At 51.4% G+C, this 25,515-nt stretch overlaps 2 protein-coding genes across 3 annotated transcripts in view; both read left to right on the top strand.

Moving 5' to 3' along the window:
• NPEPPS (aminopeptidase puromycin sensitive) overlaps nt 1-17,241 on the top strand; it is a 39,129-nt gene extending 21,888 nt beyond the window's left edge. Inside the window, exons 9-23 of the mRNA XM_084222444.1 lie at nt 458-572; nt 1,489-1,653; nt 2,522-2,626; nt 2,864-2,924; nt 3,589-3,698; nt 5,405-5,468; nt 6,588-6,727; nt 8,424-8,558; nt 9,764-9,983; nt 11,319-11,461; nt 11,781-11,837; nt 12,128-12,235; nt 13,033-13,188; nt 13,737-13,784; nt 15,650-17,241. Coding sequence (XP_084078570.1) covers nt 458-572; nt 1,489-1,653; nt 2,522-2,626; nt 2,864-2,924; nt 3,589-3,698; nt 5,405-5,468; nt 6,588-6,727; nt 8,424-8,558; nt 9,764-9,983; nt 11,319-11,461; nt 11,781-11,837; nt 12,128-12,235; nt 13,033-13,188; nt 13,737-13,784; nt 15,650-15,802 — 1,780 coding nt within the window. The 3' untranslated portion in view covers nt 15,803-17,241. The remainder of the gene's footprint in view (nt 1-457; nt 573-1,488; nt 1,654-2,521; nt 2,627-2,863; nt 2,925-3,588; nt 3,699-5,404; nt 5,469-6,587; nt 6,728-8,423; nt 8,559-9,763; nt 9,984-11,318; nt 11,462-11,780; nt 11,838-12,127; nt 12,236-13,032; nt 13,189-13,736; nt 13,785-15,649) is intronic.
• Nucleotides 17,242-20,741: 3,500 nt separating this feature from the next.
• The window catches only part of KPNB1 (karyopherin subunit beta 1), a gene marked incomplete at its 3' end in the record, with an annotated part of 30,055 nt that continues 25,281 nt past the window's right edge, over nt 20,742-25,515 (top strand). Inside the window, exons 1-3 of one of the 2 annotated variants that reach the window (XM_084222376.1) lie at nt 20,742-20,868; nt 21,123-21,181; nt 23,680-23,862. In XM_084222376.1, coding sequence (XP_084078502.1) covers nt 20,829-20,868; nt 21,123-21,181; nt 23,680-23,862 — 282 coding nt within the window. In that variant the 5' untranslated portion in view covers nt 20,742-20,828. The remainder of the gene's footprint in view (nt 20,869-21,122; nt 21,182-23,679; nt 23,863-25,515) is intronic. The other variant, XM_084222377.1, reaches the window with a different exon arrangement.

Consider the following 25,515-nt stretch of genomic DNA (forward strand, 5'->3'; position numbering starts at 1 on the left):
CCATCCTTGGGGAGGTTTTTCCCTGGAATTTCAGCATTCCAGAGGTCCCTGAGCAGAGCTGGGAGGTGCCACAGAGGAGAAGTTGCTGTTGGAAGAGCCAGAATTCCTTTGGGAACGCTGAGGGGAGCAGGATCTGCCCCCACCCTGAGCACAGAGGGAGCTGAGCTTCCAGAAATTACCTTGGGGAGCATTTTGATAAAGAAAAACTTTATTTTCCTCCTTCTGCCTGGGTTTTTTTTTCTTCCACTTCTTGCATGCCATAAAACAATTCCTGCTCCAAAGCATTCCAGCAGCTGTGGAACTCACCCTGAGAATTCCATGGCTCCACTGAGATCAATCTGGGGTTGGTTTGGGGGGTTTTTTTCCTCTCTTAGGTAATTTCACCTCCTCTGGGTTGTGTTTTTTCCCCCCCCGGGCTGTCCCCGCCCTGCTGAGCTCTGGTTTCTCCCCACCACAGAGAGACTGCTCTGCTCATCGACCCCAAGAACTCCTGCTCCTCGTCCCGCCAGTGGGTGGCCCTGGTGGTGGGGCACGAACTGGCTCACCAGTGGTTTGGGAACCTCGTCACCATGGTACCTCAGCCCCCCAGATCCCAGCTCCTGTCCCACTCTGCCCAAAACCTGGGTCTGCATGTCCCAGAGCAGCAGCACATTGTGATAACATAATTAATTTAATATTTAAATGGTGGTATTGACCCTTCAAAGTTTCATTTTTTATTTAAATCTGCTTCCTACCATGCCCAAAACCTGGGTCTGCATGTCCCTGAGCAGCAACACGCTGTGATAACATAATTAATTTAATATTTAAATGGTGGTATTGACCCTTCAAAGTTTCATTTTTTATTTAAATCTGCTTCATACCCTGACCAAAACCTGGGTCTGCATGTCCCTGAGCAGCAGCACATTGTGATAACATAATTAATTTAATATTTAAATGGTGGTATTGACCCTTCAAAGTTTCATTTTTTATTTAAATTTGCTTCCTATCCTGCCCAAAACCTGGGTGTGGATGCTGCTAACAGCAACATGCTGTGATAACATAATTTAGTATTTAAATGGTGGTATATGGTAGTGGACCCTTCAAAGTTTCATTTTTTATTTGAATCCGCTTCATACCCTGCCCAAAACCGGGGTTTGCATGTCCCTGAGCAGCAGCACATTGTGATAATACAATTAATTTAATATTTAAATGGTGGTATATGGTAGTTGACCCTTCAAAACTTCATTTTTTATTTAAATCTGCATCCTATCCTGCCCAAAATCTGGGTTTGGATGCTGCTAAACAGCAACACGCTGTGATAACACAATTAATTTAATATTTAAATGGTGGTTTGTGTTCCCCCAACATCCCTTTTTTGGTTTATTTTTGCCTGGTGTCCTGCCCAGAGCGCGCGTTCGGTGCCCCTGCGGCAGCGTCGTCCCTGCAGCCCCCCGTGGGTTTTGCAGCCCCCCGTGGGTCTGCCCTGACTCTGTGCCCCGTGCCCTGCAGGAGTGGTGGACACACCTGTGGCTGAACGAGGGCTTTGCCTCGTGGATCGAGTACCTGTGCGTGGATCACTGCTTCCCCGAGTACGACATCTGGACCCAGTTCGTGTCTGCCGACTACACGCGGGCGCAGGAGCTCGACGCCTTAGACAACAGCCACCCCATCGAGGTCAGCCCCCTTGTCCCCTTTTGTCCCCCTTTGTCACCCTTTGTCCCCTTCCCTGGCAGGGAAAAGGGGATTTGGTGGTGCCTGTGGAGCGCAGTCCGGAGCTGGGGCTGTGTCTGTGGGTTCTGCTCTGCCTGTGCCCCAAAAACCCCCCTGGAACTCCTGGAGATCCGACTCCTGGAGATCCAACTCCTGGAGATCCAACTCCTACAGATCCAATTCCTACAGATCCAACTCCTGGAGATCCAATTCCTACAGATCCAATTCCTACAGATCCAATTCCTACAGATCCAACTCCTGGAGATCCAGCTCCTGGAGATCCAATTCCTACAGATCCAATTCCTGGAGATCCAACTCCTACAGATCCAATTCCTACAGATCCAACTCCTAGAGATCCAACTCCTACAGATCCAATTCCTACAGATCCAATTCCTACAGATCCAATTCCTACAGATCCAATTCCTACAGATCCAATTCCTACAGATCCAACTCCTGGAGATCCAATTCCTACAGATCCAATTCCTGGAGATCCAACTCCTACAGATCCAATTCCTACAGATCCAATTCCTGGAGATCCAATTCCTACAGATCCAGCTCCTGGAGATCCAATTCCTTCAGATCCAATTCCTTCAGATCCAATTCCTACAGATCCAATTTCTGGGGGATTTTCGTTGTCTGGGGGCAGAGATTCCCCTCAAACAATCCAGCAGTGGGAGAGCAAAAATCCCTCACATTTTCATCCCTAAAACTGATTTTCCCTCACATTTTCACCTCTAAAACTGATTTTTCCCTCAGATTTTCCCCTCTAAAACACTGCCATGAGCAAAATGTGATTTTTTGGCTTCTCACTGGGGCTGTGGTGTTCCCCCAGGTGAGCGTGGGCCATCCCTCCGAGGTGGATGAAATATTTGATGCCATTTCCTACAGCAAGGGCGCCTCTGTCATCCGGATGCTGCACGACTACATTGGGGATGAGGTAAAGGGACCAGAGCTGGGGATTTCCAGGGTGTTTTTAACCACTAAATTACTGGGGTTTAAACAAAAAAATGAAGTTGTTTTTGGTGTGAAAATTCCTCCAGTTCAAGCTCTGTTTGAACCTATCTGGGAGAAATAATAACGGGAAATACGGAGGGAATTGTGGATTTTAAAGGTTCCCCGCCTGATTCCCGGGGAGGAGGGGATCCCTGTGACATCCCAAATTGTGTGTTCCCAGGATTTCCGGAAAGGAATGAACCTGTACCTGACCAAGTTCCAGCAGAGGAACGCTGCCACAGGTGACCGGGCCCCCGGGGCGGGCGCTAAAGGGATTTTTGGGCTCAGAACCGCTGGTTTTGCACACGGAATAATTGAAATTTCTGCAAGTTCCTGGCTCGTTCCCGGCTTCATGCCTTGCACAGGCAGGATCAGCGTGCTGGGGATTTTCTGTGCTGAGGTGATCTCCAATATTTGTGGGATATATTTCAGTTACCACTGAAAAAAACCTTAAAATATTCTTTGGTTTGCCAAGAGAGCCTTCTGCAGTATTGATCCTGTGATTAAACAGGTCAAAGTCTGATATTTTTGCTTTCAAACCTTCTATTTTAGTGCACCACAAGTGTGGAAGTGGGGACATCAAGGCTCAATCGGCCAAATCCAGTCTCTGCTGTTTGGTCAGCGATTTTTCACTTAATACATAAAAAACCTAAAGGGAAATGTTGTTCTCTTTGAATATTTAATGTTAATTTTTGCATCACCACGTGTGTCGATTGGCGTTTTTAGCAGTAAAGAATCTGCTTTTCCCCTCTCTCCTTCCTGAGGAGGTTTAAAAATTTCCTTTTTTTTGTTGCCTGTCATCTGTTAAATTTCAACAAAACAGAAAAGTGGAAAAGGTGGAGTAAGAGCCCAACTTTCCCTGTGCTGTCCCTAATAAAACCTGACTGAAATCCTTCTCTCCTGCAGAGGATCTCTGGGAAAGCCTGGAAAAAGCCAGTGGCAAACCCATTGCTGCTGTGATGAACACGTGGACCAAACAAATGGGATTTCCACTCATTTACGTGGAGGCTGAACAGGTGAAAATGGAATTGTGCCCTAATTTCAGGTCAAATTTAACAATATTCCCTGATTCTGGGCATTCCCTCGGATCAGGGGTGGTGAAAATGGAATTGTGCCTTAATTTCGGATCAGATTTAATAATATTCCCTGATTTAGAGCACTTCCTTGGATTAGGGGTGGTGAAAATGGAATTGTGCCTTAATTTCGGATCAGATTTAACAATATTCCTGGGTTCTGGGCATTCCCTTGGATTTGGGGTGGTAATAGTGGAATTGTGCCCCAATTTCAGATCAGATTTAGCAATATTCCCGGATTTAGTGCACTTCCTTGGGTGGTAAAAATGGAATTGTGCCCTAATTTCAGATCAGATTTAACAATATTCCCTGATTTAGTGCACTTCCTTGGATCAGGGCTGGTAATAGTGGAATTGTGCCCTAATTTCGAATCAAATTTAACAATATTCCTGGGTTCTGGGCATTCCCTTGGATTAGGGGTGGTAAAAATGGAATTGTGCCCTAATTTCGGATCAAATTTAACAATATTCCCAGGTTCTGGGTGGTAATAGTGGAATTGTGCATTAATTTCGGATCAGATTTAGCAGTATTCCCAGGTTCTGGGCAGTAATAGTGGAATTATGCATTAATTTCAGATTAGATTTAACGATATTCCCAGGTTCTGGGCATTCCCTTGGATTTGGGGCAGTAATAGTGGAATTGTGCCCCAATTTTGGATCAGATTTAGCAATATTCCCGGGTTCTGGGCAGTAATAGTGGAATTGTGCCCCAATTTCAGATCAAATTTAGCAATATTCCCGGGTTCTGGGCAGTAATAGTAGAATTGTGCCCCAATTTCAGATCAGATTTAGCAATATTCCCAGGTTCTGGGCAGTAATAGTGGAATTGTGCATTAATTTCAGATCAGATTTAGCAATATTCCCAGGTTCTGGGCAGTAATAGTGGAATTGTGCCCCAATTTCGGATCAGATTTAACAATATTCCCAGGTTCTGGGCAGTAATAGTGGAATTGTGCATTAATTTCGGATCAAATTTAGCAATATTCCCAGGTTCTGGGCAGTAATAGTGGAATTGTGCATTAATTTCAGATCAAATTTAGCAATATTCCCAGGTTCTGGGCAGTAATAGTGGAATTGTGCATTAATTTCGGATCACATTTAGCAATATTCCCAGGTTCTGGGCAGTAATAGTGGAATTGTGCCCCAATTTCGGATCAGATTTAACAATATTCCCGGGTTCTGGGCAGTAATAGTGGAATTGTGCATTAATTTCAGATCAAATTTAGCAATATTCCCGGTTCGGCTCCGGAGGCTCCCTGTGGGCCCAGCTCTGGTTCTGAGGGCAGGAGGTGCCAAATCCCTGCGGACTCATCCCAGAACTCCCCGGATCCCTGGAGTTTGCTGACTTTGGGAGACCTTTGTGTGGGGAGGGAGTAATTCCTCTGCAGTTGTGTTTATTGGGGAGGCAGTAATTAATTCCTCTGCAGTTGTGTTTATTGCACGAGCCGCAGGGAGCGAGGATGGGGCCGGGCCTGCAGTAGGCCGCAGATCCAGGCCGAGGCCGTCCGGGCCTTTTCCGAGGGGAAAAACCCAAAATATTCCATGAAACAGAGGGCAGTGACACCCAGGGACTGAAATTAAACGTGCTAATCATCCCCTTTTCTCATTTTCTCGCCTTTTTTTCTTTTTTTAAAAATCTTTTTCCCTCAGCAAGAAGATGACAAAGTGTTGAAGTTGGTCCAGAAGAAATTCTGTGCCAGTGGACCATATACTGGTAAGAGGAGAGCAGGAATGGGCACAAAACCACAAAACATCCCAGTTTTGAAGGGATGTTGTTGGTTTTTTGTTGTTTTTCATCCAAAAGCAGCAATTTTGGGGGCTGAAACAGCCCCAGGCCTGTGCTCTGCCTGGATCCAGGTGGGGAAATCTGAGGAAATACAAATTGGGGCCTTTCCCACTTGTGGTTTCCATGTCCTGGCATGGAGAGCAGCATTCCTTGTCTCAAAATACTTCCAGAAATGTCAACTTTAGGGCCAGGGCCCTCTGAGAGGCTGGGGAGCAGCTGGTTTGTGGTGGTGCTGAGATAAATTAAATAAAAACACCTCAGGTGGGCACAACCACTGATTCCAGCGCAGATTCTACTCATCTTCCTAAATTAAAATATTTGGGTTGAAAACCGATTTAAAGATTTTGGGGCTTTTAGCTCTAAAACTGTAATTTTCTTCATGTTTTCAACTCTAAAACTGACATTTCACTTCAGATTAAAACTGGCATTTTACTTCAGATTAAAACGGACATTTTACTTCAGATTAAAACTGATATTTTACCTCAGATTAAAACGGACATTTTACTTCTGATTAAAACGGACATTTTACTTCAGATTAAAACAGACATTTTCCCTCAGATTAAAACTGATATTTTACTTCAGATAAAAACGGACATTTTACTCCAGATTAAAACGGACATTTTCCCTCAGATTAAAATTGATATTTTACTTCAGATTAAAATGGACATTTTCCCTCAGATTAAAAGTGATATTTTACTCCAGATTAAAACGGACATTTTACTCCAGATTAACGGACATTTTCCCTCAGATTAAACGGACATTTCCCCTCAGATTAAACTGCCGTTTCCCCTCAGATTAAAATTGACATTTCCCCTCAGATTAACACTGCCATTCCCCTCAGATTAAACTGCCATTTCCCCTCAGATTAACACTGATATTTTATTTCAGATTAAATGCCATTTTCCCTCAGATTAAACTGCCCTTTCCCCCCAGATTTCCCCCCAAAGCTGACATTTCAGATTCAGCCCTTGGTTCCCGCTGGCCCTGGGGCCGCGCCGGGCGGCGTTGGCCGTTTCTGGGTGTTTTTACCCCATTTTCCCTGCGCAGGGGAGGATTTCCCCACGTGGATGGTGCCCATCAGCGTCTGCACCAGCCAGGACCCGAGCTGTGCCAAGATGCAGGTCCTGATGGACCAGCCCGAGCTCACCGTGGTGCTCAAGGACACCAAGCCCGAGCACTGGGTCAAGGTCAGCCCCCCTCCCTGCCCTCCTTCCAAAGCCTTCCCTTCTGCCCCCTCCTTCCTGTTCTCCTGCAATGGAACTGCAGATTTTGGGAATTCAAACTGGAAAAAATGTGAAATCAAAGGCAGGATTTGAGTTGAGGTGTGGTGGGTTTTTTAGTCATTGTTAGCATTATTATTGAAATTATTGTTACCATTATTATTGCAATTATTATCATTTTTATTGCAATTAATATCATTATTATTACAATTATTGTTATCATTATTATTGCAATTATTATTGCAATTATTGATATCATTATTATTGCAATTATTATTATTATTGCAATTATTGTTATCATTATTATTGCAATGATTATTGCAATTATTGTTATCATATTATTGCAATTATTATAATTATAATTGCAATTATTGTTATCATTATTATTGCAATTATTATCATTTTTATTGCAATTAATATCATTATTATTGCAATTATTATCATTATTATTGCAATTATTATCATTATTATTGCAATTATTGTTATCATTATTGCAATTATTATCATTATTATTGCAATTATTATTGCAATTATTGCAATTATTATTGCAATTATTGTTATCATTATTATTGCAATTATTATCATTATTATTGCAATTCTTCTCTCATTACCATTGTAATAATTATAATTATTGCGATCATTACATACTCTATGCCATGTATTACGTATATTCTCTATTATAAATTTATATTTAAATTCTTAATTATATATAAGTCTATATATTATATTACTTTATATTACTTTATATTACTTTATATTACATTATTACATTATTACTTTATATTACTTTATATTACATTACTTTATATTACTTTATATTACTTTATATTACATTATATTACTTTAACGAATATAAAGACATACAATATATTTATATATTTAAAAAATATAATTTCTATATGCATATAATATATAAATACATAATTTAATATATTTGTTTTCTATATATAGTTTTCCTACATATGCTTTTCATATACAAACCACATATATAGAGATATGTATTTTAGATAAATATGAAGATTTCTTTTGTATAAATCTGCATAAACATAAAGGCCTATTTTAAATACATAACAATATAAAGATATATTTTTGGATAAATATATATAGATACAAAGATATTTTGGATAAATATCTAAAATGTAGATGTTTATATAATATATATAAATATATAAAAGATATTTATATATATTCTATAGATATATATAGATGTATATAGATATATATAGAGACAATATGTATAGTTTAGATAGATAATTATAAATACAAATACATATATAGATACAAAGATATTTTAGATAAATATCTAAAACTTAGATATATAATATATAAATATCTAAAAGATATTGATATATATTCTATAGATATATATAGATATATATAGATATATACACACAATATATATAGTTTAGATAGATAATTATAAATACAAATACATCTTTTATATAGATATGAACTGCTACAAAGACATATTTTAGACACATATATGCAACTATAGATGGATATAAATCACATTTTCCGTAATTACGTGTAACAATAAATGACATTTTATTTACACACACAAACACAAACCAAGTTTTATTGGAATCTGCCCGAGCCCAGCCCCTGTTTCAGACACCCTTGAAGGGTGAGGTTGCTGTGCTGACCCGGTGGTGTTTGTGTGCAGCTGAACCTGGGCACGGTGGGATTCTACCGCACGCAGTACAGCCCAGCCATGCTGGAGAGCCTGATCCCGGCCATCAGGGACCTGTCCCTGCCCCCCGTGGACAGGCTGGGGCTGCAGAACGACCTCTTCTCCCTGGTGAGCCTGGGATGGGGGCAAAAATGGGGAAAAATCACCTGGGAATGGGGAAAAATCACCTGGGAACGGGCAGAGCCTGATCCCGGCCATCAGGGACCTGTCCCTGCCCCCCGTGGACAGGCTGGGGCTGCAGAACGACCTCTTCTCCCTGGTGAGCCTGGGAATGGGGGAAATCATCCTGGGAATGGGGGAAATCATCCTGGGAATGGGGAAAAATCACCTGGGAATGGGGAAAATCATCCTGGGAATGGGAAAAATCACCTGGGAACGGGCAGAGCCTGATCCCGGCCATCAGGGACCTGTCCCTGCCCCCCGTGGACAGGCTGGGGCTGCAGAACGACCTCTTCTCCCTGGTGAGCCTGGGATGGGGGCAAAAATGGGGAAAAATCACCTGGGAATGGGGAAAAATCACCTGGGAACGGGGAAAAATCACCTGGGAATGGGGAGAGCCTGATCCTGGCCATCAGGGACCTGTCCCTGCCCCCCGTGGACAGGCTGGGGCTGCAGAACGACCTCTTCTCCCTGGTGAGCCTGGGAATGGGGGAAATCATCCTGGGAATGGGGAAAAATCACCTGGGAATGGGAAAAATCACCTGGGAACAGGCAGAGCCTGATCCCGGCCATCAGGGACCTGTCCCTGCCCCCCGTGGACAGGCTGGGGCTGCAGAACGACCTCTTCTCCCTGGTGAGCCTGGGAATGGGGGAAATCATCCTGGGAATGGGGAAAATCATCCTGGGAATGGGGAAAATCATCCTGGGAATGGGGAAAAATCACCTGGGAATGGGGAAAAATCACCTGGGGAAGGGGAGAGCCTGATCCCGGCCATCAGGGACCTGTCCCTGCCCCCCGTGGACAGGCTGGGGCTGCAGAACGACCTCTTCTCCCTGGTGAGCCTGGGAATGGGGGAATAATCCTGGGAATGGGGCAAAATCCTGTGGGAATGGGGAAAAATCACCTGGGAATGGGGAAAAATCACCTGGGAATGGGGGAGATCCTCTGGGGGAACTTATCTGGGAATGGGGCAAAGTTATCTGAGACTAGGGAAAAATCCTCTGGAATGGGGGCAAAATCCTCTGGGAATGGGGCAATGCCATTAAGAAATGGGATTAATCCCTGTATTTTCCTATTACTCGATAAAATAAATGGATGAGCTATTAAAAAAGGGGATGAATCTCTTTTTTTGTTTTTTTTTTCTCTTGCCCAGGCCCGAGCTGGAATCATCAGCACGGTGGAGGTCCTGAAGGTGATGGAAGCTTTTGTGAACGAGCCCAACTACACGGTGTGGAGCGACCTGAGCTGCAACCTGGGCATCCTGGGCACGCTCCTGTCCCACACAGACTTCTACGAGGACATCCAGGTGTTCGTCAGAGACGTCTTCTCCCCCATCGGGGAGAGGCTGGGCTGGGACCCCAAACCTGGAGAGGGTAGGAGAGTTCTGCTGGGGCTGGCAACCTGCTGGGGGGGCTGAAAATCACCAGGGCTCTGGGGGAAAGGCTGGGGGATCCAGCCTGGGGGTGGGAATCTCATCAATAAATCACCAGGGGTTTGGGGGAGACTGCTGGGAGATCCAGCTTGGGGGTGGGAATCTCATCAATAAATCATCAGGGGTCTGGGGGATTCAGCCTGGAGGTGGGAATCTCGTCAATAAATCATCAGGGGTCTGGGGGATTCAGCCTGGGGGTGGGAATCTCGTCAATAAATCACCAGGGGTCTGGGGGAAAGGCTGGGGATTCAGCCTGGGAGTGGGAATCTGGTGTGTCAATAAATCACCAGGGGTTTGGGGGAGACTGCTGGGAGATCCAGCTTGGGGTCGGGTAAAAGGCATCCTGGGAAATTCAGTTTTGGGGTTGGGAAGAGGGCATCAGGGATTTGGGAGGAAATTTCTGCTGGGAAACTCAGTCATGGATTTGGGAGCCTTGTGTCAATGAATGAGCAGGGATTTGGGGAAAGTGGGGAGAGAAGGGAGGAAAATGAGGCTGGAAGAGGCATTCAAACCCCCCTGGAGGCCTGGATTCTCTGGATATCCTCAGGAACTGTCACACAGCTGAAATAAAGCTTCAGGGCTGAGTTTTGTCTCCCAAATAGTCCCATCTTTCTGTTCTTCCTCACTCCTAGATGCCCTGCTGAGGGGGCTGGTTCTGGGCAAGCTGGGCACAGCTCCCAAATAATCCCATTTTTCTGTTTTTCCTCTCTCCTAGACCCTCCTGAGGGGGCTGGTTCTGGGCAAGCTGGGCAAGGCTCCCAAATAATCCCATTTTCCTGTTTTTTGTCCCTGCCAGGCCACCTGGATGCCCTGCTGAGGGGACTGGTCCTGGGCACAGCTCCCAAATAATCCCATTTTCCTGTTTTTTGTCCCTGCCAGGCCACCTGGATGCCCTGCTGAGGGGGCTGGTTTTGGGCAAAGCTCCCAAATAATCCCATTTTTCTGTTTTTTCTCTCTCCTAGATGCCCTGCTGAGGGGGCTGGTTTTGGGCAAAGCTCCCAAATAATCCCATTTTCCTGTTTTTTGTCCCTGCCAGGCCACCTGGATGCCCTGCTGAGGGGGCTGGTTCTGGGCACAGCTCCCAAATAATCCCATTTTCCTGTTTTTTGTCCCTGCCAGGCCACCTGGATGCCCTGCTGAGGGGGCTGGTTTTGGGCAAAGCTCCCAAATAATCCCATTTTTCTGTTTTTTCTCTCTCCTAGATGCCCTGCTGAGGGGGCTGGTTTTGGGCAAAGCTCCCAAATAATCCCATTTTCCTGTTTTTTGTCCCTGCCAGGCCACCTGGATGCCCTGCTGAGGGGGCTGGTCCTGGGCAAGCTGGGCAAGGCCGGGCACAAGGCGACGCTGGAGGAGGCCCGGCGCCGCTTCAAGGAGCACGTGGAGGGGAAGCACGTCCTGTCTGCTGACCTGAGGAGTCCTGTAGGTCCTGGGGGGCTTTGGGCTGCCCTCAGCCTGCCCCTGCCCCTGGCAGATGGATTCCAAAGGCTCAGGAAGGAGAGGGAAGCAGGGTGGGAGATGGGAGCGCCCCTCTCTTTGTCACGCTGGTTTTTCCGCTTCTGGGATTGCCCAAATTCTCCTGAAATGGAGGAAAACAGCCCAGAGTTGGAGCATCTCTCCAAAGCAGAGTTAAAACCCAGGAGGGAGCGGTGCTGGTGCTCCCAGATGTGTGTTCCAACCCAGTTCCACACAAATGCTGCATTTCCAGAAGGGTGATTGGGGTTTTCTGCTTTTCTCCCAGGTCTACGTGACTGTGCTGAAGCACGGGGACAGCTCCACCCTGGACACCATGCTAAAGGTGGGTGCCCACTCTCCCAAACCCCACATTTTCCCCTAGAAACCCCTCTGGGCTGGGCTTTATCCACACCCAGCCCCCGGTGGTGTGAAATTCCCTTGGGAATTTCTCCCTGTGCTGCTTGACCTTTACACAAAAATGAAAATCACTTTGTTCCTCGGGATGAGCACTGCCAGCCAGGCCAATTTGTCCCTGATTAGGTTTGCTGAGTAATTAGCGGCTCTGGCAGCCACAGAGGGCTCATTAGGCGTGGAATTAAGGATGAATTAATGTGTGGATGTGTTCCCCTGCAGCTGCACAAGCAGGCTGACATGCAGGAGGAGAAGAACCGGATCGAGCGCGTCCTCGGGGCCATCTCCCAGCCAGAGCTGATCCAAAAAGTTCTCACCTTTGCACTTTCAGTGAGTTCCTTCCTCTGGGATGGTCCCTGGGGAGCACCCTGGGCTGGGCTCAACCCTCAGGAGCTCTCCTGTCTTCAGAGTTTGGGGAAATTCCAAATTTGGAAAAATCTCAGTGAGCTGGGTCCAAAATAAGAAAAAAATTGGCTGAGTTGGGTCCAAAATTTGGCTGAGTTGGGTCCAAAATTTGGCTGAGGTGGGTCCAAATGAAGAAAAATCTTCAGAGTTGGTTCAGAGTAACACAAATCTGAGAGCCTTGGTTCCAAATTAACAAAATTTCAAGTGAGCTGGATCCAGATTAACAAAAATCTGAGCGAGTTGGTTCAAAAATAACAAAAAATCTGAGCAGGGTGGTTCCAGATTAAAAAAACCTCTGAATGAGCTGATTTGAAACGAAGAGAATTCTGATGGCTCTGGTTGGAGGCACCTGCTGTGGGGATTTGGTGTGTTCAGAGCAGTTGATTCCCTGGTGCTGTGGGAATTAATCCCAATTTTCCTGGCACTGCTCTGCTCCCAGCACCAATTCCCAGGAAACCAAAATGCAGTTTGACCTCTCAATTTACCAGAGCCAGAATAATCTCTCCAAATCTTTCCTTTTTCAGTTAAAATAAGATTTTTTTTTTTTGGTGGGTGTAACCTGACAATAACTCAGGGATTTGCTTCTCCTTCAATCTGTGAGTTGCACATGAAATTTTGGGGCTAAATATTTCCCTAAAAGGACAGATTGGCTGTAGAGATACCGAAAGCCAAGGTGCTGGAATTGCTGGGAATGTGGAATGCTGATAAATGCCCCTCCCCAGGAAGAGGTACGTCCCCAGGACACGGTGTCCGTGATCGGAGGCGTGGCTGGAGGCAGCAAGCAGGGCAGGAAAGCTGCGTGGAAATTCGTCAGGGACAACTGGGAGGAGCTCTACAACCGATACCAGGGCGGATTCCTAATATCCAGATTGATAAAGGTGTGTGGGGCCCGGGGGAAATGATCAATAATCAATATCCAGATTGATAAAGGTGCGTGGGGCCCTGGGGGAAATGATCAATAATAAATAATAAATATCCAGATTGATAAAGGTGCGTGGGGCCCTGGGGGAAATGATCAATAATCAATATCCAGATTGATAAAGGTGCGTGGGGCCCTGGGGAAATGATCAATAACAAATATCCAGATTGATAAAGGTGCGTGGGGCCCGGGGGAAATGATCAATAATCAATATCCAGATTGATAAAGGTGCGTGGGGCCCTGGGGAAATGATCAATAATCAATATCCAGATTGATAAAGGTGCGTGGGGCCCTGGGGGAAATAATAACAAATAATAAATAATAAATAATAAATATCCAGATTAATAAATGTGCGTGGGGCCCTGGGGGAAATGATAAATAATAAATAATCAATAATAAATATCCAGATTAATAAAGGTGTGTGGGGCCCTGGGGAAAGCCCTTCCCTGCCCTCTGTGACTGGAAATGCTGATTTCACCTTTAATCTTGTTGTTTTTCCCCCTTCAGCTCACAGTGGATGGATTTGCAAACGATAAAATGGCTGCAGAAGTGAAGGTAAGAAGCTTTAATTAAAGAATTTATTAATTAGTCACTGATAAACTTGGGGTGCTCTGGCTGGAAGGAAAAAAAAAAATCCTTTTGGATTTTATTGTTCTGTCCCCAGACTGGCCCTGTTTAGGTTGGATAAAATATTATTGAAATGCTTTAAATCAGCATTTGGGAAGTGATCTGGAACTTCCACTGATTTCTTCTTCCTTGATTCCAACTTTGATAAAATCCAGCAGGGTTTGGCAGCAGCTTTGAGCCTCCCCAAAAAAGAAAACTTTTAAATATTCAGAATTGTCCCAGCCTCCATCATTGGGAGAGCTCTGAGAGTGGGTGTGGATTCATTATTTATTCTTTCCCCACATCTTTCCAAGAACAGTTTGGAAGAAGAAACTTTAAAATAGGGCTGTTAATTTGTTAATTAGCTCGTTCTTGTTAGGAAAACACTCAGGAGGAATTGTTATTCCAGAGATCAGCTGAGCCCTGAGCTGGCTCAGTCCTTTTTATCATTTAATGACTTTTCTTAGTAAAGATTTAATAGCAGAAATTACTTTACAGAGGAATTTTGCATTAGAATTGATCCTATTTTATGTTTTTGCAAAACACTGAGCAGGAACAGCAGCCCTAATTAACTCCCAGCTCATTTCCAAGAGAATTCCTGACCTTTGAGGGGGAATTTCCCCTGTCTGAGCCTCAGTGTCACCTTGCAGAGGGCGAGGTGCTCTGCCAAGTGCTGGGAAAAGCTGCTTGGAGGGAGGCAGGGACAGCCCGGGCTGGGCCAGCTCCTGGGGCTGGAAACTGCAGAGTCACAGCAGCCCTGGGAGCTCCTGCAGGGCCAGAATGGGTCTGGGGGCACCAAAATGGGCCTGGGGGCACTGAGCTGGGCCTGGGGGCACTGAGCTGGGCCTGGAAAATGCAGAGTCACTGCAGCCCTGGGAGCTCCTGCAGGGCCAGAATGGGTCTGGGGGCACCAAAATGGGTCTGGGGGCACTGAGCTGGGCCTGGGGGCACTGAACTGGCCAAACTTGGGCACTGAACTGGCCAAAATGGGTCTGGGGGCATTGAACTGGGCCTGGGGCCACTGCCCAGTCCCAGGGGTCACTGTCCAGCCCCTGGGGTCACTGCCCAGTCCCTGCAGGTGTTCCCCATCCCTCCAGGTGTTTCCCCATCCCTGCAGGTGTTTCCCCATCCCTGCAGGTGTTTCCCCATCCCTCCAGGTGTTCCCCATCCCTGCAGGTGTTTCCTGTCCCTGCAGGTGTTTCCTGTCCCTCCAGGTGTTCCCATCCCTGCAGGTGTTTCCCGTCCCTCCAGGTGTTTCCCCATCCCTGCAGGTGTTTCCCCATCCCTGCAGGTGTTTCCATCCCTGCAGGTGTTTCCCCATCCCTCCAGGTGTTTCCCTACCCCTGGAAGCATTTCCCCATCCCTCCAGGTGTTTCCTGTCCCTCCAGGTGTTTCCCATCCCTCCAGGTGTTTCCTGTCCCTCCAGGTGTTCCCATCCCTGCAGGTGTTCCCCATCCCTGCAGGTGTTTCCCGTCCCTCCAGATGTTTCCATCCCTGCAGGTGTTTTCCCATCCCTCCAGGTGTTTCCATCCCTCCAGGTGTTCCCCATCCCTCCAGGTGTTCCCCATCCCTGCAGGTGTTTCCCCATCCCTGCAGGTGTTTCCTGTCCCTCCAGGTGTTCCTATCCCTGCAGGTGTTCCCCGTCCCTCCAGGTGTTCCCATCCCTGCAGGTGTTTCCCCATCCTGGCTGATTTTCCATCTCCCCACCCACCCACGCCGCGATTTCGGCGTCCCCTGCCGAGCCCCCGAAGGGATGTCCTCGGGATGTCCTCGGGGTGTCGCCGGCGCCGCCGCAGCTGTCGCTGTCCCCGCAGGCGTTCTTCGAGAGCCACCCGGCGCCGTCGGCGGAGCGCACGGTGCAGCAGTGCTGCGAGAACATCCTGCTGAACGCGGCGTGGCTGCGGCGCGACGCCGACAGCATCCAGCACTTCCTGCAGCAGCGCCGCGCCCCGCCCGCGCCCGTGTGAGCGCCGCGCCCGCCCGGCCCCGCAGCCCCGGGCACCGGGAGGAGCCCCGCCGCCACCCACATGCCAAGAATTTGGGAGTTTGGGTTTTGGTTTGTTTCCCCTCCTTTTCGGTTTTTTTTTTCCTTTCTTTTTTTTTTTTTTTTGTGTTTTTCGTTTTTTTTGGGTTTTTTTTTTTTTTTATTATTTTATTTGTTTGTTCATTTCCTCCTTCTCCTCCTCCTCCTCCTCCTCAAGCCCGTGGGGATTGGACCGTGAATGTAGAGTTTAATCGGTTCCTGCTCACACACTCCAAGAATTTGGGAAAATTCTGTTCGGAAAAAAAAACCAACAACAGCAACAACAGCAACAACAAAAAAAAAATCTATCAGCGATTCTGCAGAAAGAGAGAGAGAGAGAAAAAATACAAAAATACAAAAAAAAAGAGAGAGAAAAAAATCTGTAAATATGATAGTAATAAAATAGAGCATAACAAAACTGTGAAACTTCCTCAAGCCTTGTCAGTGGTTAAAATATTTAACACCCCTCCCCGTTCCTGACACTCTCATTGACAGATGTTCTGTTTTTTACAGCCTCCCTCCCCAGAAAAGAGGAGACCAGGGGGTTTTAGGTCAGTGCAGAGTCTGAGGCAGCAGTGGGGCCTCAGCCCTGCGTGGAGCAGCCCCGGGGCCAGGCAGAAGCTGTGCCAGGTTTTGGGGAGCTGTCCCTGACCCCTCCCCACCCCAAGGATAGTTGGGTTCCCCTTTGCCCTTTCGTGTCACCTCTCAGCAAAAAAACCACAAAAAACCCCCAAAAACCCCCAAACCCCCCTGTTCTGTCCCCCTGGGTCCCCCACCCCTGTCTCTGATGTCCTTCGAGGAGAGCTCGGGGTGTGAAGGGAACTCCTCTCAGAGCCACACTGAACTGAAAGGTTTGTGCAGTTTGATTTCATCTCCCATTCCCCCCTGGCCCCGCTCCCCGTGCAGGGGACGGGGCTGCCCTGCCTCCTCCTCCTCCTGCTCCTTCCTCTCCATCTCTGCCGTGGAAAATTGGATTCTGAAGCCTTAAACCAGTGGTGATGATGATGATGATGATGATGAAGAAGAAGCTGTGCCATCATCCCCTCCCAAAGCAGCGTGGTCCTACTAACCAGCCACCCTCTAATCCACAAAGGTTGGAGTTCCAGCTTTTTATTTTTGGGTTTTCCTCCCTTTTTCCTTATTTTCTTTAACAGGAATTCGTATTTGGTGTGGCTTAACTGTTAATTTTTTTGGAAGGTCATCAGATTTAACTTGTCAGACTGCTTCCCCCTCGAGACATTTTTGTGCTATTGTTTAAAAAAAAAAAGATTACAAAAAAACCCACAAAAAATTAAAAAAAAACCAACAAAAAAAGAGTACAAAATAAACAAAAAAAAAGATTTAAAACAGTTGGCGTTAATAAAAATGTCAATGTGAAATTCACGTCCTCACCTTGTGGTCTGTTTGAAGGCTGAAAGGACCCAAAGCTGGGTTTATTAGAAAGCTGAAAGGACCCAAAGCTGGGTTTATTAGAAAGCTGAAAGGACCCAAAGCTGGGTTTATTAGAAGGCTGAAAGGACCCAAAGCTGGGTCTATTTGGAGGCTGAAAGGACCCAAAGCTGTGACGGGACAGCAGAGGCCAAGGTGTCACTTACAGGACCCTCCCGTGCCACCAGGGGTAGAGTTTAGGCTGACAGACCCGGGCCAGAGCCTGTGTAATCTGAATAAAAACCACCCCCAGGCACTCCAGAACTGCCCAGGACTGAATTTAGCAGAGAAAGGAAAGAAAAAACCTAATTGTGAATAAAAAAATTGGTATTAAACAGTGCAAAGTGTATGGGATAACCATGCAGGCACTTCCAGGGTGGGGAACACCCCGAAAATGGGAATTTTGAGGCTCTGAGCTCTTGGCTGGCTGCATTCCCCAGGCTGGGGCTGGGAACGAGCCGGGTTTGGGAATTTCCCTGCTGTCAGCACCAGCCCTGCCCCAGACTAAGCCGCTTTCCCTTCTGCTCCCTGCACAGGGACAAAGTGAAAATAACCCCGAGGGAGCAGGGGAGAGGTGCAGAAACAACAACCCCAGCAGCAAACAGAGCCGGGCTGGGCTGGGAGCGGCTGAATCCCAATGAAAGCAACTTTGGGGCTGGTCCTTCCCAGAGGAAATCCTCATTTTTATGGCTGGAGGCGAAGTGATGCTGGGGAGAGGGGCAGGACAAGGACGGAGGAGTTTTGGGGGAGAGGAAAGGGCTGAGATGGGGCTCAGGGGGTGAATAATGAGGGAACGGTAATTAATGAGGGAATCGTGGTAATTACCGAGGGAATTGTGGCCGCCACACCCCCGGGGTGTCCCCGGGGCACCGGGGGCAGTGGGACCTGTCCCTGCCCGGGGCAGGGTGGCACAGGACGAGCCTCAATCTCCTTCCCACCCAAACCATTCCGTGACTGTGCCCACGGGATTTGGGAGCGTTCCCGGGGGCTGAGGGTCCCCGAGGGATCCAAGGAGGGATCCACGGATCCATCCACGCCTGCAGATCCCCGGCTCCATCCCTGCTCCCCTCCCTGGCAGTTTCTGTGTTCCCTGGAACCTGGGATTTTTAGGGAATGCTGGATATTCCCTGTAACACAGATATTTTAGGGAATGATGCGCATTCCCTGCAACCTGGACATTTTTGGGGTAATGATGGATGTTCTCCGGAGCCCTGGGCGCACCCGATTCCCCAGCAATGAATGAAATCCTGCCCCGGGGCCAGCACGGGCTCCGCTCCACGGAATTCCCCCGGGGAACAGCCGCACTTCGTGGGAATCTCTGCGATGGGAGCCCCGCAGGCAGCCCGGACCCGTCGGGCACCTTTCCCCGGATTGGGCAGGGAATTCTCCTGGACTGGGCCCCCGGGAGGAAGCTCCGGGAGCTGCTCCTCCTCCTCCTCCTCCTCTGCGTGCCCTGGGCTCGGGAAGCCCCTGGAGGCCGGGATCTCCTCACAGCCCCTGGACGGAGGCAGCTGTTGGCAGCTGGAATGGGAATGTTGGGGCCAGCTGCTCCCAGGGGTTTCTCACTCCAGGGTTTTCCCTGGACCGTGCAATCCTGGAAGGGTTTGGGTGGGAAGGGACCTTAAACCCCACCCAGGGCCACGGGCAGGAACATTTCCCACTGCCCAAGCCCCAGTGTCCAGCCTGGCCTGGGGCACTGCCAGGGATCCAGGGGCAGCCACAGCTGCTCTGGGCAACCCCTGCAGCCTTTTCAGAGCTCCACTGGAACAACCTCTTCCTTTTAACCAACCCTCCTCCAGCCTAAAACCATCCTCCCATCAATCCCAGAGCATCCTGGGCTGGAAGGGACCCACAGGCATCACCCAGCCCAGCTCCCAGCCCTGCAGGACACCCCAAAATCCACCCTGAGCACCCCCGGCAGCGCTGCCCAGACACTCCTGGAGCTCTGGGATCACGGCCATTCTGTGGGGAGCTGTTCCAGGGCCCAAACACCCTCTGGAGGAAACCCCAAATCCAACTCAAACCCAACCCAACACTCCTGGAGCTCTGGGATCACGGCCATTCCACGGGGAGCTGTTCCAGGGCCCGACCCTCCCTTCCAAGGAGGAATTCCTTCCCCAAGCCCCGTCCGACCCTGCCCTCTCCCAGCCGGGCTCCTCCTTCTCCCCGAATTCCACCGGATCCCGTTTCTGGAGCGCGTCCCTTTCCCGGGATCCCGGAATCCTCCGGGACCGAGGGATGCTGCCAGGGCCGGGCCCTGCGCTCCCCCGCCCGGGGCGGTGCTCGCCTCTCCCGGCCCTTCACGGTGCCTCCCAGCCGCGGGCGGGGCCGGGCCGTGTCCCGGTAATTGTCGCTTGTCGCCGCGGTCTGTGTTTGCGGTCTGTGTGTCACTAATTGCCACCCGCCGCCACGGCCCGTTAATTGCCACCCGCGCCTTCTCCACCTGTCCCGTTTTCCCTCTTTTCCTTCCCGCTCCCGCATCCCTCGGCTGAGTGCGGGGTCACCCCGGTTTGGGGACACACCGGTACGCAGAGGGACCCGGCGGTCCCTCCCGGGGGCACTCGGGGGACACCGGAGCCGGTGCAGGGCGGGTTCTGGCGGGGCTGTCTCCCCGGGGAGCGCTTCCATCCCGGCCCAAGGGACATCCCGGTTCCTGCGGGATCCCGTCCCGGAGCGACTCTGCAGGGCCGGGCAGGACACACGGACACACCCGGACACACCCCCGGCCCCGGGAAACCGCGCCGGCTCCGCTTCCCGCTGCGCGCCGAGCACGTGGCTCCTCCCAAGCCGGTTCCGGTGCCGCTGCCGCCGCTTTCCGCGCCCGCCGCGGGCGGAGCGGTGCCGGCCATGGCCGTAACCGGTGCCGGTGCCCCGGCTCTCCGTCCCGCCGGTCCCGGTGGTCCCGGTGCCGCCCCCACCCGCGGCCCAACGTGGTCGCGCCCCCTCCCCTCCCCCCCCACCCCGCCAATGGTCCCGGCCCGGCCCCGCCCAATCCCCGCGCGCGCCGCCGGAAGCCCCGCCCCTTCTCTTTCCTCCCCCGCTCCCCCCCTCCCTTTGCCGCCCCCCCCCCATTCGCCAATGGCCTCGCGCCGCCGGACCAGCCAATGGGAAGGCGCGCGCGCCGGCCCGGGGGGGCCCCGCCGGCCAATCAGCGCGGCGGGCGCGGGGCGCGCGCGCGGGGCCTCCTGGCGTATCCCTCCGCCGCCCGGTGCGCGCGCGCGCCGCCGCCTCCCCGCTCGCGCGGCCCCTTCTTTTTTTTTTTTTTTTTTCTTTTTTTTTTTTCCTTCTTCTTTTCCTTTTTTTTTTTTTTTTTTTTTTTTTTTTGAAAATAATCTCCCGCCACCGCCCCGCAGCCGCACCGGGAGCCGCCACAGCCCCCGCCCCGCTCCGGCCTCCGCCCGCCGCCTCCGCGGGGCAGGCCCCGGCTTTCCGCCCTTCCCCTCCCTCCCCTCCTCCGGCCCGCCCCGCTTCCCCCCCCCCTCCCCTTCCCCTCCTCCTCCTCCTCCTCCTCCCGCCGGCGCCGGAGCCGCCACGCCGCCGCCATGGAGCTCATCACCATCCTAGAGAAGACGGTCTCGCCGGGTAGGGCGCGGGCTGAGGGCTGAGGGCGGCGGGGCGGACGGGCCCGGCGGGGCCGGGCGGGGCGGGGGCCGCGCAACCCGCGGGGCGGCCGAGGCGGCGCCCGCAGCCCCGGGGAGGGCGTGGGCGGCGGCGGAGGCCGTGGGGCGGGCGGGAACCGTGGCGGCGGGGAGGCCCCCGGGCACGCTGAGGAGCGCGCTCGGAGCCTGAGGGCCCGGGCGGCTGGGCCGCGGCTGACGCCGGTTTCCCCTCCGCAGACTGCTCGGAGCTCGAGGCGGCGCAGAAGTTCCTGGAGCAGGCGGCCATCGAGAACCTGGTGAGCGCTCGGGGCGGCCCCGGGGGTGGCGGGGCCGGTGGCGGGCCCGGCGCTGCCCCGAGCGCTCCGCGGCCCCCCCGCCCCGCCCGGCCCGGCCCGGCCCGGCCGCCATGGCCGCTGCCGCCCCTGCCCGCGCCCGGCGGCCGCGCGGGCCAATCACAGCGCGCCCTGCGGGCCCGGCGGCCAATCAGCGCGCGGCGCCGGGCCGGGGGGCGGGGCCGGTGCGGGAGCGGCCGCGGGCCATGTGCGGCCACCGCGGCCATCGCGGCCCCGGGCGCCGCCCGGTCCTAAAGCCCGGCCGCCCGCGGGGACCCCCGGCCGGCCCCGCCCGCCGCTCCCCGCGCCCGCGGCACCCCTGTTCCCTCCCAGTGCCCGCCGCGCCCCCGCCCAGTCCGGCTGCCCGCTCCTACCGCCCGGCCCTACCGTCCGCGGGACCCCCGGCCGGTCCTAGCGCCCGCTCCTACGGGACCCTGTCCCAGCCTCGCTGTCCGCGGCATCCTTGCCCAGCCCTGCTGCCCGGTTCCAGTGTCCGGGTTTACTGTCTGTGGGACCCCCGCCCGGCCCTGCTGCCCAGCTCCACTGCCCTCGGGACCCCTGTCCGGTCCTGCTGCCCGGCGCACCGGGACCGCCGCATCCCTCGAGCCCCCCGGCCGGGCGGGATCGGAGCTTCGGGAGTCTGGGGAGGAGCTCGGGGGCGTCTGGTGGGGGAGGGAAGTTCGGCTGGGCAGGGGAGTTGCACCCCCGGTGACCTTAGATTTGAGGAAGAAAAGAAGTCTGAGAAAAAGAAAAGAAAGGGGGAACAAAAAGCCCAAAGCCCCGGGCGTAGTCGCTGTGCTGGAGCGGGGGATTTGAGGCTGGTGCTGCTTGAGAAGGGTTTTTGCTTAGTCAAGGCGTGGGGCTGCAGCTCTGGCTGCTCCCTGCAGGCATGGGGAGCACGGGGGGTGCTGGGGCCCGGTGTCTCGGTGCTGTCCCTGTCACGGCCCCGTTATCACCCCCAGAACTGGCACCTGTCACCCCACAGCAGTTCCTCCCCTGGCCTGCTGGGAGCTGGGAAAGCCACAGAGGTTCTGTGCTTGTGGTGCTCTTGGGAGGAGGGTGAGCTCCCCTCGGATCAGAATTGATGTGCTGAGCCTCAGTTTTGAGGGAAAATCCTCTGGCTTGGTGCTGGGGGAGTCTCAGGACCCCCCAGCTGAGCCTGGAGCTCCAGGGCTCTGTGGTGTGAGGATTTTGGGGTGATGGGCAGGAGCTGCTCATGGTCCTGATCTCCACTGCTGGGAAGAACTGGGGAAATGTGGATTTCCCAAGGTTTTATTTTTCCTCTCTGCCTGGTGGCAAGCTTTCATTTTTACTTTGCTTTGTGAGAGGCAGAACAGGGTGAGAGCAGAGCTTGGGCTGGCACCAAGGATTTGTGTGGGATGGGGAGGTGGAATGGTCCAGGAGGGGAAGGGGCTGAGTCCTGGGGGAGGATGAGGGTAGGGATGAAGCAGGAGGATGAGGATGGGGATGAAGCAGGAGGATGAGGATGTGGAATTCAGGCCTGTCCCCACCACAAGATGTGGTCCCTGGGTGGGAAGAGCCTTTCCCAGGAGAGCCCCAGGGGTTTGGGAGCATCTCCCAGTTCCCTGCTGGAGCCTCCTGCTCTTCCTCACCCTCCTTCCTCCTCCTCTCCACCCCTAATTCATCCTCTTTTAGCTGATTTATCCCTTTTTACCTGAGCTGTTCAGTGACACCTCTGCAGGTGGGAGCCAGCTCAGGCACATCTGCCTTTATCTCTCAAATCTGGGAGGTTTCTTGTAATGCTGCTCATTTTTTTTAGCTGAATTTACCCCAAAACCTCATGAAAAGACAAATTTTCCTGCTAATTTATGGGTGAGAAACCCAAGGGAGCTTCTTCACCTGCGAATTTCCTGAAAATTCTCTGCTGACACTTGACTTCAGGGAAGCCTCTGAAATGTGAAGAAACTTTAAAAATGTTTAAAAGAAGAAGAGGTTTAAAAATTAAAGGTTTAGGCAAAGGAAGTGGCACCAGTGCCAGGGGGCTTTGTATGCACTCAGGTGTTTTTTTGGGGGGTTAATCATAATTTTGGGGTGGTTAATCCTCATTTTGGGGGGGTTAATCATAATTTGGGGCGTTAACCATCATTGTGATCAGCAGAGGGTTTGGAATGTCACAGATCAAAGATTCCACATTTTACCAATCCCATTCGGGTGTGGAACCACCAAAACAATGAGCAGGGAGTTCCTCCATAATTCCCACCCAGAAAATCCATTTTTTGACCCAGAAATCCATTTATTTAAAGGAGTTCTGAGGGCAGGCAGGAGCAGGGAAGGTAACTGGGCTCCAGTGTCAGCTCTGAACAAATCCGGCGGCGGGCAGAGCCAGCGGCGCTTCCGGCCCCGCTGGAGAGGAGCTTAGCCCGTAATCTGGCAGGGATCCGGCCCGGGGGGCTCAGGGGGGCTCAGGGGGGCTCTGGGGGCTGACCCTGCTCTCTCCACAGCCCACCTTCCTGGTGGAACTGTCCAAAGTGCTGGCCAACCCCGGGAACAGCCAGGTGGCACGCGTGGCCGCGGGGCTGCAGATCAAGAACTCGCTGACCTCCAAGGACCCCGACATCAAGGCGCAGTACCAGCAGAGATGGCTCGCCATCGACGCCAACGCCCGCAGGGAGGTCAAGAACTTCGTAAGTGCCGGCCTGCCTCCTCCTCTCCCCCCTGTTTGTGCCGTGGGAGGGGGCGGTGAGGATCCTCATCCCTGGGTTTCCACCTAAAACGGCTCCTCCTGGACTCTGGAGCAGCAGCAGCTGCTCGGTTCTGGGAGTTGGTGTCATCTGGATGAGTTTTGGGGTGGAATCTGGACAAAGATCTTCCCCCAGAGGTTGGTTGGGTGCTGGGACAGCTCCCTACGAAGGGGTGGTGATCCCAAAGCTGCCAGAGCTCCAGGAGTGTTGGGTTGGATTTTGGGATTTACTACAGAGGGTGTTTGGGCACTGGAACAGATCCCTAAGGAGGGGTGGTGATCCCAAAGCTGCCAGAGCTCCAGGAGCATTGAGTTGGGTTTTGAGTTGGATTTGGGGTTTCCTCCAGAGGGTGTTTGGGCCCTGGAACAGCTCCCTAAGGAGGGGTGGTGATCCCAGAGCTCCCAGAGCTCCAGGAGTGTTTGGGCAGCGCTGCCGGGGGTGCTCAGGGTGGATTTTGGGGTGTCCTGCAGGGCTGGGAGCTGGGCTGGGTGATCCCTGTGGGTCCCTTCCAGCCCAGGATGCTCTGGGGTTGATGGGAGGATGGTTTTAGGCTGGAGGAGGGTTGGTTTAGGTGAGCTGAAAGGAGGAGGTTGTTCCAGTGGAGCTCTGAAAAGGCTGCAGGGGTTGCCCAGAGCAGCTGTGGCTGCCCCTGGATCCCTGTCAGTGCCCCAGGCCAGGCTGGACACTGGGGTTTGGGCAGTGGGAAATGTTCCTGCCCGTGGCCCTGGGTGGGGTTTAAGGTCCCTTCCCACCCAAACCCTTCCAGGATTCCATGGTTTCCCCTGCAGCTGGGCTGGGCGTTGATTTTTCTGCAGGAAATGCTTTTTGAGGAAGATTTTTCTTCCCTTTCTGAGGAAGAGCTTCTCCAAGTGCTCTCCAGTCCCCATCAACACCTTTGAAATGAGTCTGAACAATGTTCACATCATGCCCAGCAAGTTTTTAAAGTGGAAAATGGGAAAAAAAATTACAAGTTCCAGATAGAAAATTAATAAAAATCCGTGGGTTTTCCCGAGGATGCTTTTTGCCCCGTTGGAGTTCAGAGCCTGCAGGGACAGAAGTGGTGGCTCAGTGGTTTGTTGGTTTTTTTTGGCTGATGGGAGCAGAAAATGGTGCTGGGATTTGTGCAGTGCTCTGTGACTGATTCAGCTCGGCCCTGAGCTTTATGTTTATTTTTTGTGTGTTAACAGAATCTCTCTCAATAATCCCAGAATGATTTGGGTGGGGAGAACCTTAAATTCCATCCATTCCCACCTTTCCTTCTCCCAGGGTGCTCCAAGCCCAGCCTTAGGGATCAGGGGCAGCCACATCCCAGGGTAAATTTGGGTGAGAGGGATGGAGCACCTTTGATCCTTTATTTCCATGGTTTTTACTGGGATCAGGAGCTGTCCCTGTGCACTGGGGTTGAACAATTTGTGGCTGTTTTCAACATCAAAAATCCAACATTTAGGTGGAAGCTGGGAAAAGGAAGGTGTGGAACTGTAAATGCTGATAAAATGCATCCCACTCCCTCCAGTTTTGAAAGGAAATGTTGTTGGTGTGTAACTGGAAATGCTGAAAAAATTAATCCTCATCTCTTTGGTTTTTAAAGAAAGTTTT

The sequence above is a fragment of the Fringilla coelebs genome (assembly GCF_963513975.1).
Source record: "Fringilla coelebs genome assembly, chromosome: 27".
Lineage (NCBI taxonomy): Eukaryota > Metazoa > Chordata > Aves > Passeriformes > Fringillidae > Fringilla > Fringilla coelebs.